The sequence below is a fragment of the Vespa mandarinia genome, chromosome 2 (genome assembly GCF_050613455.1).
Source record: "Vespa mandarinia isolate Hongniang chromosome 2, ASM5061345v1, whole genome shotgun sequence".
Taxonomy (NCBI): domain Eukaryota; kingdom Metazoa; phylum Arthropoda; class Insecta; order Hymenoptera; family Vespidae; genus Vespa; species Vespa mandarinia.
The window spans coordinates 11,188,749-11,205,816 of NC_140811.1; the positions used below are offsets into that span (position 1 = coordinate 11,188,749).

At 35.6% G+C, this 17,068-nt stretch overlaps 1 protein-coding gene across 3 annotated transcripts; it reads left to right on the top strand.

The window, feature by feature from the left end:
• Positions 1–638: 638 nt before the first annotated feature.
• Positions 639–11,658, top strand: LOC118442962 (uncharacterized). Of its 3 annotated transcripts, none has more exons than XM_085664651.1 (8): positions 639–780; positions 1,472–1,649; positions 2,594–2,725; positions 4,614–4,706; positions 6,958–7,063; positions 7,140–7,326; positions 8,424–8,505; positions 8,608–11,658. In XM_085664651.1, the coding sequence occupies exons 2-8, from the start codon at positions 1,497–1,499 to the stop codon at positions 8,752–8,754; spliced, it is 900 nt and encodes a 299-aa protein (XP_085520777.1). In that variant the 5' UTR covers positions 639–780; positions 1,472–1,496; the 3' UTR covers positions 8,755–11,658. The 3 variants fall into 3 exon arrangements, with proteins under 3 accessions (XP_085520777.1, XP_085520776.1, XP_035725160.1); XM_085664650.1 differs by having other exon boundaries at positions 765–896; XM_035869267.2 differs by lacking the exon at positions 4,614–4,706 and having other exon boundaries at positions 765–896.
• The last annotated feature ends 5,410 nt before the right edge of the window (positions 11,659–17,068 follow it).

A 17,068-nucleotide genomic window follows, 5' to 3' on the forward strand; every position in this document is an offset into this window, starting at 1 on the left:
ATTTTCTATCTCGTTGACGAATTTTTAGATACCTACTAAATTATTTGCAAATTTTAATTGTAGACACTAATTAAATTATTAACGAATTTCAATTTTGGATATAAACGAACAGTCATTTATGAATTTTTCCTGTAAATACCTAGTAAGTCGATGACAAATTTTTTCAAAAAATACTTATTAAGCCATTGACGAACTTTTTCTGTACATACCTATAAAGTCATTGACGAACTTTTTCTGTACATATCTATTAAGTTAAACGAATTTTATATGATTTTATATAACAGCATAAGTAAATTATTGATAAATTCTTCTTTAGATATATCAAGGAAGTTAGACATAATCTATTATATGGCAATAGATAAAATTCATTGATGAAATTAAACACATGTTGATAAATCGTTAAAAAATAAGTAGGGCAGCGATAATATATGGCTTTAAAATCAAATAAAATTTATGATAAAAAATAAATTGGTGAAAATAAAAATATTAATAACGTTAAAAGTATTGTTGAAAACGTAACAAAATAAAACAATTTTATAACACTGTTACTTATAAAAAGGTTCTTATCCAAATGGGCACGATCCTGAAGAATGGAGGTCGAGGGTTGAAGGTCGAAGGAAGCGTAGGGGTGAGTTTAGTCCTTCACAGTGTAATCCATAGTGAAGGCCATGACATGTATTGGCGGCGGGGGCGACGACGCAACTACTACAAATAGGCCGTAGCTCCGTCGAAAGCATCTATCCATGCGAGCGGACCAGTCGCGTGCTCCTTCCTTACCAGGTGAGTAATCCTTTCAACCTAGGAATGTAATCCACTTCAAAAGACTTTCCACCCGTTCGTGTTTCATCGGCTTAGTCAGGAATTCTTTTATCAATACGTAAAATTCTCCGTCTCGTGTAAGTATTTCTATATTCTTCATATCTGAATTTAAAACACGAACATCCAAAAATAGTTTAAATAATGTCGGTTAAAAGAGATACAAAGATTTAGTAAAAGAAAAGTTTCATATGATTGTTCATAATTTTGTTTTGAAATTTTGGGATATTTCCAATCAAATCAGTGAATATTATAAATAGGTATTTAAATATTTAATCGAGAGATTATTGCATGAAATAAACATAATCCTATGAATGAAATAAGCACAAAATTCTATGCTACTGAGTTTGCAAAAAATGCGATATATGTTCTATGCGGAGGAATGTATTATATTTAATAAACATATACACATTTATACGAAGTGATGAATAACTAATATCACGCAATGTATACGTAGCCCAGTTTTTTCTTCTACTACTTTTTTATGCACTGTTCTAATCAATCATGTAATCAGTTCTATAATTTCTCGAAAGACAATATACTTGCAGAAAAACGCGATTCTTATTAATATTTATTTCTTTAATTGTATAAGTAATAAATTCATAAAAAACATTTTTCCGCATTTTTCTCGATCGTTTTCTTATTTTATTCGAAGGGGTGTGTTGAATGGCCGCGTGGATATGGCAGGGGAATATTCTGAGACGACGTATGTACCGGAAATCAAGGATGCCGAGAGCAAAGAGCGAGAAAGACAACTCGTTCAAGAGGGCACGGCTATGTGGAAGCACCAGAAGGAGGAGTTTCTACGTCAAAAACATCGAGAACAACGAGAAGTATGTCTAAGGACCGGATCGTTTCGTCGTAAATAAAAGTTTACCTATTGGCCGATTTCGAGTACCATTTACATCACTATCTTTTGGCCATAGCACCCTCTTGGCTATAATCTCCTTTCGCAGCTTATTGTTCTTGACGATAGAAAATTATGAATTCTTTTTACTTTCTTTTGATTTATTGCAGTATAAAAACGGTACTCTACGGTACTCTTTATGTATCTGTCTATGTTAAAATTTATCAATGATTCGTATCGAAAAATTCTCCAATATTTTTATATATGTGTTTATATAAAATTTTTCCCATTAACGAGCTTTACGATAGCAGTATATACATAGTTTGGCGCATAGATACCTACTCGCTCGACACAGATATTTTTGAGACTCATTACATATTCGATTCTGTTCCGATCGTTCCTAAGACACGCAAGTTCGTGCCCCGTATGAAATGGTAACGACGTCGAAAACGATCGACAAGGATGCTTTCGGAATTCCTACCGGACTTCATTTGCATAATCCGAACGAACAATTCCGAGAAACATGCCACGAAGGATACGCCGCTGACGTAAACTACCCTCGAACTTGATTGTACATCGAAAGACCATTCGAGAGGCCTCGCTAGATGCATATCTTAAGTTTAATTTATCGATGTTATATCTGTCAATGTTTTTTCAAGCTCGAAAGTGGATCGATAGAGAGACAGGGTAAATTTGCGAACGTATGAACGATAATATCTAGAACGATAATACGTAAGATCGGAGGTTTGATAAAGCGATGGAGAAAAAGAAAAAAAAAGATACGATATTACAAAGCTTTTCTTTATTTATTCTTTTCCTTTTTACGTTATTGCGCAACTCCTATGGACGAGCGAAGAAAAAAGAAAGTGTCTGAGAAGGAGAGCGATAGTAGAGCGACCATCACGAAGTTTTCTTTAATTTTCTTTGCAGTTGCGAGAGATTCTGGAGAACTATTCGCCTTGGGGTAAACCAGGCGGTGGTGCTCCGTGCCCAGCAACCTTAAGAAAGAAAAATGTTCTTTTGGAGCCATTGGAACCCATCAAGAATCATATGGCTGGTCAGGTAAACGAGGAAAGACTCGATTTAAGATGCATGCTTATTTATAATTTTAAATTTTGCACTAGATTCTTTTTCTTTTTCTCTTTTGCTCTGGATGCACATAAAATGATATGTAAAATTATTACAAGGACTGAATATGTTATTCGTCTTTTCAAAAGTCTGCTACAAGTATTCCCGATATTAAACCGTGGAATAGTTTTGTAAACTTATTCTTGCAATTATGAAAACGATTATTATTGCAAAACTCAAAAAGGAATAAGAAAGTAACCTTCACGATGGATCAATACAAGTTTGCCAATGTTTGTACTGATAATATGTTCGTGTGGGTTTGCGTGTACGATCCTTTTGAAGGTGTTCCGTATACCTCTGACCTCTGAATTTCAACGAAGACCAATCGAAAACCGATTGTGACACGATTCATTTCAATATCTATGCCAAAGACTATTTCATTGGAAAAGCTTTCATAAGCGAGTAACGTGGTATCTAGTTCCCTTTGAATTCACTATTTTATCGAAATGATCAAAGTCGATATTAAAAGCTTTTGTAATTTACTACCCACATACACGCAGTGAGATATTTGAATGGAAATTTCTCAATATCTTTATTATGAATATACGATGATATTTCTTTTTAATATAAAGAAATATCTCTCAAGCTTGATTTTCTTTGATTTTTTTTTCATATTTCTTTTTCATAAAAATGTAAGCAAAGAAGAGATATTCAAGTGTTTCCATTAAAATAACGAATTTTGCACGTTTGTGTATATACATAATTTTTTTTTAATCTAAGAGAAAAATTATTTCTCTTGTATGTCGTATCTGTTACGAATCAGTACTTTTGTGAGTGAGCACGCAGAAAAATTCGTAATGGACTTTCCTTGTAGATGAAAATGATACATTTTTGCAGTGGCAATAATTTAAAGAGAAAAGAAGCGAGAGAGTGAGAATCGAGAGATCAGGAGATGGTGAAGGGGAAGAAATAGAGAAAGAGGAGAAAGGCAAAGCTTGGTTCTCTCGAATCCTTCCGGTCGAATTTTGGATGCACGCCCGACTTCACCAATCACATAGAAAAGCCTGTGAAACGAAAAAGATCAATACGTCCATGTGAATTTTCGAACAGATATCAAAGTGAATCTATCCTGATCGATTAGAAACCACAGAGTAAATTTAAAAATATAAATCTTTTATTTCATGAAAATTAGCCGATCGTGCTTTTAGCAAATTAAATTCGTACATTACCCACCGACGGATTTAATTATAAATTTCTCACAGGATCGATTAAGAACGATGGTGAACATGATTAATACAGTTTGTTGTATGTTATATTAATTTTCAAATATATCTACTTTATGTTTATGTAGACACGTCAGTTCGTTATCAGCTGGATGTGAGAAAAGTATTTCCATGGACAAAATCATGGGTTCGTTTTTTCATTTTATAAACGATAAAAATTATGATCTAATCTGTAGTTACTTATTGGGATCTTATATGATCTATAGTAAAAAGGAATTACACGAATCGAATACGAAAATAATTTCCAAGAGATGTTCGTTACATAGATACAGCCGAAAATAGTGTGAAATTTGAAGGTATAATATTCAAAGTGCAACATATGGAGAAATCATGTGGTGAAGCTTGTAGGGGATATATAGAAGATAACAATAAAGGGGATTTCTGGAGGAAACGCCTTTCTTCCTACTTGCTAGAAGTTCCCAAGAGGAGCGAGCTCGTTGCACGAGCTTGCAAGTGCACGTAGCTAACATAAGCACGCATTCTTGCACGAAACAACGATTTCGCGTAGTAGGTATACACCGACACGGTTATGTTGTACATAGTCAACGGAAGCGAATTCTGGTGAAGCTGCTTAATATGCCTCGCCGGCGCGTACTTAGTCTGTGCAGTCCTGGCCTTGGGGTCGTCCTGGTCCTGGAGGACTTCCTTGGAGAGATCCGAAGTTACTGGGTGTGCACTTTCTGGAATCTATGGTACGAATTGATTGATAAAAAAGAAGTTACACAATTTTAACAAATCATTTTAGTTTAGATCGAATAATTTAATTGATTTATTATTTATTTATAATTTCTTACCATTTTATATTTATATACGTGATAGATATTTAGATGATTCAGAACTCGCGTAAGAAAGAGAATTCTTCTCGGAGATAAGTTTGTTACAAGCTGAAAATAAAATGATTAACGTGATGCTTTTTCACACCGATTTCATTAAGTGAGCTGAGATTTTCAAAACGGTTTAGTTAGAACTGAAAGAGAAAAAGGAGAGTTTGAGAAGAAAAAGAAGAAGAAAAAGGAGATGGAACGTACTTCGTTGCCTCGGTAGAAATTGGTTCGTACGTGATTTTATGTTGAAAGACACGACAGTTTGGTATAGGGAGAACAAGCTAGAACGACGACGAAATTACGTTGTCACGGGAACAGGAACGTTCTGTGTCGGTTGGTACCAGCAAACTTGTTCAGGCAACTCATACTATACCAACGCGAATCAGATTGGATCGGTGAATGTGCTATCCCGGAAGCTTCCTCTTCAACATATATTTTCTAACAAAGAATTTTCTGCGTCTGTACATTTTATTTATTACAAAAATTACTATACTTTTCGTTTATAAAGATATTTAATCTTTCAACATTTCAAATTCTCAGTAGATGAACGGCTCTTTGCTAAATATCTGGACAATTTAGAAATACGTACCAACGTACATTGGTATCAAGAGAAATTCATCTTTGCGCGTGATAATTACCGGAAGGTGCGCTTGCTCCTCCTCAGATGAATATTTCATCTTCTATCATAAATCTCAAACACGACTACCGCAACATACCGTGCGAATGGCTAAACTTGATCGCTTATTTCACGGTCATATCGTTGAATCATACTGCGTTAATATAAATCGTAAAGGATAAAATTATTAGTTTTGCCATTGAAGGCTTGCTTGTTTTCTCTCATCATTATCTTTTGAAATCTGCAACAAGTAACTCTCGCGGTGTAATTTCGTTTTTAATTACCTTTTAATTTATGATAACTCTTGTAGAACTGTTATTCGTTGTATACATTCGTACGTACATACTTGCACATCAACACACACACGTACATTCGTATTAGGTTAATTGAATTTCATTTAAGCAAGTGATAAACGACGGTAAGATCGGCTATTACTCATCGTAGTCATTCTCTAGGATATGGAGAAACTATCCCTCCTAAAACATCTTGGATATAGATATACTATTACAAGGCACATGAGAAAAAATATAAGAAAACGAAAAGAAAAGAAATAGAGATAAAAAAACGAAGGGACGAACCGATGTTTTTTTTCGCATACTATCCCATTACTACGAATTAACAATTGTATAAAGTAAAAGTTAGTAGGTATAAAATTAAGAGTTTACTAAGCTTTCTGGGTCATTGCAGCATCTTCTTTTTCGAGAAATATCCTCGTAATCGCACGATCTTCTTCTCTTCTTATATCGGTTTTCTTGGCATTGGTCCCTCGTCGTCGCTTCGCATCGGTTCATAGCTTTCGCTGCATCGACGATACTACAGTAGAGAGCTAAACTCTTAATTTTTAATTAACCAACCAACCATCTACTGGCTTCTCTTCGAACGGCAAACACATAACCGTGCCACGTTACTACCTAATTGAACGATCCAACCGGCGCCTTAGCAAGCTTGCGAGCTTGCAAGCCGGAAAGTTTAAACTGAAATTTATTAGCAAGCTCCACTTCGACTGAAGTTTACTTCTTATTGCACGTAAGCAAGCTTACGTTAACTAACGCGGACTCTACCTTTATCTCTCTCTTTCTCTGTCCATCTATCTTCTATCTTGTTTCTCTTTCTTTCTTTCGTTTTCTATCTGTCCCTCTCCCTCCCTCTCTCTCTCTCTCTCTCTCTCTCTTCCTCCCTTTCTCTTTATATACATACTTTGTCCCGCGAACTCACTTACATGAACGCGTACTGTCCGTGGATTTATGGTGGGTTTTCTGTTTTCTCGCTAATAAACTGGCCAGCTTTACTTTAACTAGCCAACTAACTAGACCGACGTTGATGGATGAACGGGACGAGTAGATTCGCGAGTTAAGCTGGATCAGGATGGGGTGGTGGTGAGTGCGACGAACGGTTAGGCGATCATTTTTCTTTTCGAACACTGTCGCGCGAGACTCCCTTCGCGACTTTTTACTTGCTATGAAAAGTCAAACATTTTCAAAATTATTTGATGGTCTTTTACAGGGATGGACTAGTGATTCGACGATCCAGAGGCTTTTTCATAAAAGGGACATCGATCCTCTGACTATTCCAGACATGAATAAATTCTTCGATTCGAATGTGGAACCGGGTAAATCTAGAGATTAAATCTTTCTTTCTTTGACGTCTCTCATTTTGATATTAAAATCGTTATTCTGTTTCTCCAGATATTGGATCGCATTTACAATCGTCAAGGGATACAAGAAGTCTCTACAACGAGGAGGTCCAGGTGTATAAGCTCACTGGTGGTGTAGAATTAGTGCCGTTGTTAACTAGCAGACGTTATCATTCACAACCGCAGACTGTTCGCTATCATGTGACTGACATTACTCGGCCAGGATATACGATAGAATCGTAAGTTATTTCCTGTAATAGTTTTAAGGTTCATCATGTTCGATATTGAACTATCTTCGAGAAACGATAGTAGCGAAAATTAATTTGCAATTATAATATGAATACAAGAGTATTATGAATAATAAGTGAGCATCTCCATTTCATATAACTAGGCATTCACGTAGAAAGTTTAACGTGTAAAAGTTTTGCTTAATAGTTAAAGCAGATGCTCGGAAAGCGAAAGAGTGTCCAGTTCGAGTCTCAGTTCAAACTAAGCCGATAATCCATTTTTTTTTACGAATCCTACAATAAGTGTAAGAGCACTTTTATTATATTATATTTCCTTTAATTATACTTCCAATGTAATATCTCTTATAGAAATTATTTTGACCACATCCTGCATTGATTTTTTAAAATGATTATTTAGAAATTTATTACGTACCTACTTTTTTAGAATATTTCTCATCTTTTTCGGAAGCTCGCAAAATCCATATACTAAAGATCTTTCCTCTTCTCTTGATCGTTGAATTCGTTCTATTTATCCTTGGAGAATAACGCGTAGAAATAGAATGATTTTTTCGACGTGACATCTTAGCATGGCTCGGACGAGGTGACGAGGTACGACTAGGGCGGCATAAACGGTTAGGGCTCGCACGAGACTCGAGGGATGTAACTACATTATAGGTAATCAACCTATTGACCTGAATGCGCTGACCTCGACAGCTTTACCTGCCTGATGCTGTTTCATCCCCCTTGTGTATTAACGCTCTAGTCTCGTCGTCGATATACTTTTCCGGAGGGTATCAAATCGGATGACGTTGGTCGTTTCCTAGAAACGCGGCGAAAACCTCCCTTCGTTGAGAAATCATATTGAACATTCTTGTAATTGAAGGAACATGGCGACATTGCTGTTATCTTTCTTATTTCTTCGAATATTATTCGATTGTTAATCATTTCTAACGAATCCTACATTCTTTTAAAATTATTATATTATCGGATATAATAATTATATATCGGATATTATCGGAATGATAGTCCGATAAGAATATCAAAATTTATTTATCTTTTCATTATAATGTGTCGAGATTTTTGAATATTCATATAATTTTTTTATACAGCCTGCGTTCACTCGAAATTTCTAACAGAAAATACATCGCAGAGCTTGCTGAACAGATACGATGGAAACAAGATAAAGCATGCGTAAGTTACTATATGATTTAATAATGATATAAAGAAAAAAAAGAATCGTAAAAAGCATCGAATAATTTTCTAATAAATAAGTTCATGGAATTTTCATTATAGGAGGAACGTCGTGCGGAACAAGAAAGCTGCAGACGACATTTTGATACCTGGCGAAAGCTCTGGGGTAGACCGGGTCACGGTGCACCCATAGATCATGTTCACAGAAACAATCTTTATAATATTCTTTATCGTCCAGTTATCTATTGAATTTCTACGCAACGTGCCTCGTGACTTGGAAACTTATAAACGAAATTGGATACCAATGGTATTAGAAGGCTTTCACTGTTATCTTCGTTAATATTTCAATCCACTTTTGTATATATCATCGAATTAGATCTGAGAGATTAAAAATAACGAAAAGAAAAAAAAAATAAAAGAGAATGTTTGCATATCTTGTCGAAGAACAGTCACGAATCGATAAACATTTTAAAGATTAGATTCTTCTCGTATTATTACGATGGATCTTAGAGAAATAAGATAAATCTGAAAAAGATACTTTGTTATCGTTTATATCATGGTGAATTGCCCGGAGATGAAAAAGCGACAAGTTTGTCAGCAGCCTATTAAATTTTATGAAAGTCTGTCGCTAGGAGCTACGAAGAGACGTTTGATATACCTGCACCGTGGGACGTAGATCGCGATTGACCAGACCTCAAAGGAGCAATCTCGAGAGGGGATGCAGCTCTATCGACGGGTATTAAATTTCATGAACGCCAAGGAACGATCATTTGAATATATGTATGGCCAGGGTTAGAAAGTGCCCTTAGTCGTTGTTGTCAAAAGAAACTGCGTCCATGTTCGAAGGTGGAATTTTAAGTTCTCTAAGAATTCTTCTTGTCGCGTAGAAGAATATATCCGATCATAAAATTAAATTTTTATTTTAAATAGTGATCCTTGTTACAGAAAAGAACATTTTGTGACATTGGAAATTTTACATAAAGGGAGCAATGCGAGCATATAAATTAACAAAGTTTGAGCGATTTCTTTTTAAATAATATTCAAGTACGATAAATATTGCTAGAAATTGACATTTTTTCGATAATTAATAGTTTCATGGTGGTCGACTGTACTCGATTCACTCGATGTATGTTAATTAACATGGATGTTAGACCGAGAACGACAGAGAGTTGTCTTACTAATGGAGTCATAATTTAATTGGGCTTACTTCAAGCGATATGATTCTTGGTTTGTACCTTCAAAGGGTCAAGTGCCTCTCTATTTTTTCTCCCTTCTCCCTAGTAAAGAGAAACAACGAATCCTTTTCTCTTTTCTGTTTTGCTAGAAAAGCGACTCCTGGTAACCTCGCACATTCTCTGTAGTCTCACATTTCCCCCGCCTTTATTCCCCTACAGACCTACTCTCACTCTCTTCTCCCCCCCTTTTCCCTTTCCTCATTCAGCGGTAGCGCGTTGTGCAGTTATACGAGCAACTACTGTGTTTTCCCTATTGTCTGACTATTGTGTACCCGTTACCACTATGCGTCGGACCGTTTGTATAAAGGGTGATTCATTTTCAGCGAAATATCAGTTCCTGCGCCTCATGAATTTCAACTCTCGCAAGCGCGTAAAACCACGCGTCCTGTATATTTATCTCTCTTGCTACGCGTATATCCCTCTTATTCTCTCTCTTCCGTATCCATTTCCCGTTACGTCTTCCGTTCTCTCTCCCTATCACATTACACCTCTATCTTCTTTTACTATCTATGCGTTTTCTAGCGAGATGACGTTAGCCCGATTACTGCCCAGCGCGTGGTTTTGTGCAAGCGAGAATCACCGGACCTCGTTACACACTTTTCCTTCCTTTTTCCATCCTAAATAATTCTCTTATCACGATTATTGTGAACGGATGAATCGTAAACCGCATTTAAATTTCTCGGTTCTTGCTCTGAAGCATAGATAACGAGTGATATTGGTATTTAATAGATTAGATGCGTATTAGATTCTTTATTATAATAGATAAGCAGGATTATACTGACGAAAAATCGTATACAACGAATAAATGTATATTATGATTATATTTCAAGATTTTATTCATTAGAAATATACTTGTAATCTTTACAATAATATGATTACGACGAATGATCCTCGTTTGCGATGATTCAATCGAATGTAAAGTTTTAAACAAGAGGATCGATTTAAGGTGTAGATTTGAAAAGGAGGATGGACGGATAAGAAAAATTTGCGAATCTCGAAAGTTGCAAACCGATATCAGAAATCCTCTAGAACATCCGCGCCCACCGAAGGAATAATATTTGTTCGCGGTTCCATCGTGATGTACGTGACGTGATAGTAGATGGTCTATATGGATATACCTCCATTTACGTATGTATGCGTGCATGACGTGGAACTCATATTCGTTCTTTCTCACGGAATTTCCGTTCGGCTAGACAACGAAGGATAGTATGGCAAATTTGAATTTCGATATGCTGCGACGACTTCTCTTTTTCCAAGATTTTTTTTTATGCAGATCTTTATCAAATCTTCACAGTATTGAAACAGGATTGGAAAGTTATTTTGTCGATTTCTTTATTCTGCTGTATGTACTATTTCAATAATTAAAATAAAAATATCTAATACATAAAACACTTAGAAATATGTTTAGTTAAATAAGAAATAGTAAATATGAATGTTACTGTCATTATCAATTTCAACGAGAAAATTTTTCGATATCTTATTTAATCTAGTTGCTTTCGCAAATAAAAGAATCAAAACTATTTTTTATCAATAAGGGACGAAGCGAGAGATGCTCTGTGAACGTTTACTGTTCATGCGTGACTGAGAGGTATTCATTCTATATAGTAAAAAAACGTGATCGTTTCGGGTCTCAATAGTAGCAATGTGTACCGAGTCGAAGAGGAACACAGAGAAGAGAAAGAGAGATGGATATAGAGAAGCGAAAAATGCGAAATCTTGTTATCGCGGTGACTCGAACGACGAGCTATTCATCAAGCGTATCATTTCCACATAGCTCGGCCGCGGTGCAGTGATGAATGCGCGCTCGTAATTAGAATTTTTTTCGGTATATACAGGGTGTATATAAATTATAAGTACAAGCCTTATGGGTAGATAGAAATCATTGAAAAAGGAACACAAATGCTTAATTATAAATATGTTTTTAAATCAATCGTTTCAAAGATATGTAAATATTTTATACGATTACATGTGTTATAAATAATATAAAAATGAATTTGTTCGAATGTATCATTGTTAAATATTTACTTATGAGTTTTTATCAAATTAAAATTTTCTGATACGTTTATATTTTTAATGAATTATATCCAATTGCAACGTTTGTATCTACATTTTATGTACACCTTGTATGTACATATAAGTGTATTGAGGCACTACACTCTGTGAAAAAAGTGAGAATGGGAGAGAGGGAGAGAGAGAGAGAGACAGAGAGAAAGAAAGAGAGAGAGAGAGAGAGAGAGAGAGAGAGAAATAGAGAGAGAGAGAGAGAGAGAGAGAGAGAGAAATAGAGAGAGAGAGAAATAGAGAGAGAGAGAGAGAGAGAGAGAGAGAGAGAGAAATAGTGACCTATGGAAATTTCAACGAACACGTTACTCGTCATCGGTTTTAATGGCAAATACCGTTCATTTTTTGAGTTGCATCGATTCGGCCGATTGCTAGGATTAATATTCAGCAAATTGTTGCGAGCCAAGCGCGTAATATTGCCGCTTCGATTGCCTCCCTTTCCTGCTACTACCACTTTCACCTTTTTTATCTTTCACGTTCACCATCCCCATAATTATCTTTCTCCCCTCTTATTTTCTTTGCCGTCCTTCTCTGCTTTTTAGCGCCAACCTGCCGCTTTTAATCGCCTCCTCGTATTTCGCGCCCTTTTTTAAAGTTACAGGGTCGCGTGGTGATTCCGAGGACAATTCTCTCTCTCTTTCCTAATTCGCCGTGGTTTTTTATCCAATATAGCCGTGGTACGGTTGAACACGGCTATTCGAAAAATTGTCTGGTGAATGCTCGATAAGCCGTGCGAAGAACACACGTATTGCTCAAAAGTACATACACGCAGTATAAATACCCACACATTCTTATCAATAACAATATGTAACTGTATGTGTCTATGCGCGAATTTGTGTGTATGTTGGTCGTTGCATCGTTCAAATAAAAAAAAAGAAAACGTGCCTTTTTCAGCTTGCTCCTAGTTTTTCCTCGTTTTTATACCATCCGTTTTTCTACTCTACGAAATAATTACGAAGGTCTCCGGCAGGTAGTGAATTTTAAGCGGGATCGGAATATTTTACCGGATGAACGATAAATTGGATGTACATAAATCTTCGATGAAGAGATATTCAGAAATTTCTTTTTTCATTTTTTCTTTTAGTATTATCGGAATATTTAATGCAAGGAAAAGTGTTAATACCGTTTATACTGTTTAAGAGAAATTTTATGCGAATCAGTTCTTTTCTTTCATTTTCTACGTCAACTTTAATAGGATAGAAACAGAAAGAGAGAAAGAGAGAAAGAGAGAAGGAAAAAGATGGGTTTTACGAGCTACTCGTCGCACAAACTTTTTTCATATCTCTGACATTATATCGCGCTACCTAAAGTCTCACTCAACTATACTATTCCATTGCTGTCTCTCTTTCGTTTTCTCTCTGTATAAGCGTAGCATCGTAGATACAGATACACGAAACCAGGAAACCATTCTCAGTTTCATTTTGAGCATTCATTGTACAATTTAGAATATACTTCATCGATGTAAAAAAGGGTTTGCTTTTCACAAGATCATGAAAGGGATTCGAACTTCCGAGGGAAGCAAAATTATGACTCTCTTCGTTTTTGTTGTGGCGAAGCCGTTTAACACTGAAGAGTAATATAGGTGCAACTAGGACGACTCCTTTATATGGAAAGCAGCATATGGAAATTTTCGCAGGTGTCGGTTTATTGTCCCATTCGCGAGTGAAACGACACACAGGGGAATCATCCCTCTATATACTTATGCGAGAAGGGTTGCAACGCCGGGAGATTTGTCACGGTACATGCTCGCACGAACTCGATTGGATTAAATTGTTCCGATCTACCGTAACTTTAAACTCCATCTCCCGCCATCTTTCTCTCTCTCTCCCTCTCTTTTTGGACGAGTTTAACCGATTTTATTGAAGAAGATTCTTTATCGTCTTGCACATATGTTCATATTTTATAATACCAATGATTTAGTGTATGATTTTAAATAAAAATTTTTAAAACACCAAAATTTCTTAATTTTCTTGATTATTCTCTTCTATCGAATGTATCGAACCGGCTGACGAAGCTTAACCTCGGAAGCTTTACACGTCACCCTTTCGAAGTCTTCGATAATCTCGACATAATAATCCGGCGGTCCCGGAGGCGATACGAGTAAGCTCGTTCTGTACGTTGCTCTAGAATGCATAGAAATGGGAAATCTCGCGATTCCTGGCAATAAGATCCGCGCGTGATCGCCGAAGGAACTCGTAGAATTGGCTGGAGACCAAGTCGTAGCTCGGTGTTACTTATCACGTTTGCCAAGTTTCTTTTTCCTTGCTTCTATTTCTTTTTCTTTCTTTTTCTGTTTTCGATTCATCTCTTTCTCTCTCTCTCTCTCTCTCTCTCTCTCTCTCTCATAAATGCATCAAGTACTACGATCGTGATAGGTATCTCGTTTTACACTGAATAATTCACGATCTTTTTTAACAAAAAAGCAAAATGCAGTGTGACAGTCGGTGAAGTAATACTATAAAAGATTTTTCTCTGTTTTCACTCCATAAAGATTACATTTAAAAAGTGCGATAATCTCGCATGCATTTTGTTCGTATTTACTCTCCTACAAAAAGAAGAAAAGAGATTAAAGATAGCGCTCGAATCCTTCCTTCATCAAATCCTAAGCTGAAAACATACTCGACTTTCCAGTGCTAATACTTTCGAATAATTCAAGTTGACGTTTTTTGTTAATTTCAATTGTGAACTATTTTTCATTAAATGAATGGTGGTGCAGGATATAAATCGATTTCACTTCCGGGCTTTAACGAAGAGTTCTTTACTATTTTTTTGTACGATATGAGATTTTTCTGTGGATGTGAGAGTTGCGTGGAAAAAGAATAGGAATGATTTCTCCTTTTTTCTTTCTCTTTTTCCTTTTTATTCATTCACATTCGATGAAAGCCTTTAGATGGGTGATTCGGTTGTTTCGAGAATCACGAGCATTGTGTTAGGCAAAAGCATTGAAGTAATAATTCATTATGTGTATTGCTCGAATATTTCCATTCATCTATGTGCGTATGTGCATTTTTATTTATATTGGTTTTTCCTAAACGTACATATGTACGTTTGGAGAAGAGAATGTTATTTTCGGGATTAAGTCAAAAAGTTACAACTATGAAGGCTGCGTCTGCGCTTGAAATCACGTTGGAATGCTTTGACCGCGAGAGCTTTCGAGCTTTTCGTGGTGCTTGCTTACTGTGGCTTCCCTGAATCAACTCTTACTCTTTCACCGATTCGTATGTACGATTCAAGAGCTTCCTTTGTCATTTTAATACCTTTCGATGTTATTTGTTACGGCAATGAAAAGTCAATGCTTTATTTTCCGAGGAATTCATGATTTAAGATTTACGTGAGAATATTTTATCGATTGTAGATAAAAAATATAGATTATTCCGCGTTTGATTTTAAACTTGTGAATACTAAATTTCAAAGGTTGTTAGGAATTTTTGAAAAGAAAATTAAATTTGCTTTTGTTATTTGTTACAATGAAAGTGTAATGTATCTGTTACGTTTTGTTGAGATTTTTCTTAAAAACAGAATAGGATCTCGAGACTTTACTCTTCGCCTACCGAAACGACCGCCTGGAAGAAGATTTTGAGTTTTTCGGCCCGCTCGCAGAATTAAGCGCCTTGCGGTCTTTTTGTTCCATGTCTTGTATACCATGTTTTCTCGTAAACTTAACCCTTCTTTCTTCTTTAGTCGTCGACCTCGCGTTTCCTTACAATTACCTTTCGCATCATCCTCTTATAAATAAGAGAAAATCATTTAATATTGTTTCTACTTTTTTCTTTCCTTATTTTTTCTCTTTTTCTCACTCATTTGTCTTTTATCCTTCACCGATTTTCTTTATCACTTTGCGTTCGTATTCGACGATAGGGTGCATGGCAATGCATATTTCATAACCTATAGAGTTCATTGTTCCGTCAGTGGTAGCTTCTATTTCTTTGCTTCATCCTTTTCCACCCTTTATACTTTGTCGACTTACCACCTCTATCGTCAATACTGCCTTTTATACAAGCAACTTCTTCGACAGAATATGACAGTTTAACTTGCTGGAAAGCGCCAACCCAATCTTTATCCTTCGATCTTATTTCACTCTACACTTTATGTCTAGTATCTCCTTTCAAAAATACCATTCTCGATTTCCTCCAACAATTTGAATCCAATGAATTCTCAAGCAAGGTCTCTTTTTTTTTTATTTTCCTTAAAGCAACAGCTGCCGGTTCTTTAATTTTTAAGCGACTATCCTTTTATATTTGTTCATATTAATAATTTCCGTGCCAGGCCGATATTTGATATTTTTTCGTTTAGGCCTCGTGGTTCACATGCACGTTCACATGTTATCATGATCAAAATTTTGACTTCTGACATATGTTTTACAATATTTATAATAGTGCAAAAAATAATCCTCATGCTGTTTAAGGCTAAACGTCTCACGATATGATAAATGCATTATAGGTGACATAATAGGTCGACAATTGAATAATTGTCGAAATATGATTTTAGAACAAATTTTTTCAAAAATTTGCATTTTTGGCGGAAATACCAAACGGTTTAAATGATGAGTTGTTAATCACATCATATAAAAGACGAGACAGAGCGATTGTTTTTACATAAAATCATACACTGTGAAATTAATCCGGTAAGATAAATTGCAAAGAGAGAAAGAAAGAGAAAGAGAAAGAGAAAGAGAAAGAGAAAGAGAGAGAGAGAGAGAGAGAGAGAGAATGAAAGAAAAAAGAATACTTAGTACCAATACAAATATACAATTCAGAATTGGTCAAAGAATTACGACGGTTTGTGCACGTTCAAGCTAATTATAATGTCTGTTTATGTAAAAGAACGTCAGTGGTTTGTTTTCTACTTTAATTAACTCGTAATAATTACCGTGGTGGAAAGTAGCAAATGGGAACAAATTTAACATTATACAAATCGTAGTCGTTAACTTGTGATGCTCGGCTTCCCATTATTACAGAACACGAATCAGATTGTCGTGTATTTTAATAGCTAAATCGTCGATGACACGTTCATAGGTCGTTGCTCTTTGCACCGTTCAAAGAACAATATCGAGACGCGTTTTTTCCCTTCGTCATATAAATATCGTCTATAACGCAGCGGTGTTTAATTATTAACTTACCAAAGTGTCTAGAATTTTCAATAGTTTCTATAACAATCCTTGTAGATGTAAGTGAGATGAAATCAAGTAAAAATTTAATATGAAATTTACATGATATTTTAAAATTTAAATTAAATATTTTACCTGTAAGATTTTAATTTAATTAAGC

What these genes read in the sequence shown, in the direction of transcription:
- LOC118442962 (XM_085664651.1), top strand. Translation starts at nt 1,497, where the DNA reads ATGGCAGGGGAATATTCTGAGACGACGTATGTACCGGAAATCAAGGAT. An exon ending in TGCACTTTCTGGAATCTATG is followed by an intron (nt 4,707 to 6,957) that starts GTACGAATTGAT and finishes GGTCTTTTACAG; the next exon opens with GGATGGACTAGTGATTCGAC. An exon ending in CGATTCGAATGTGGAACCGG is followed by an intron (nt 7,064 to 7,139) that starts GTAAATCTAGAG and finishes CTGTTTCTCCAG; the next exon opens with ATATTGGATCGCATTTACAA.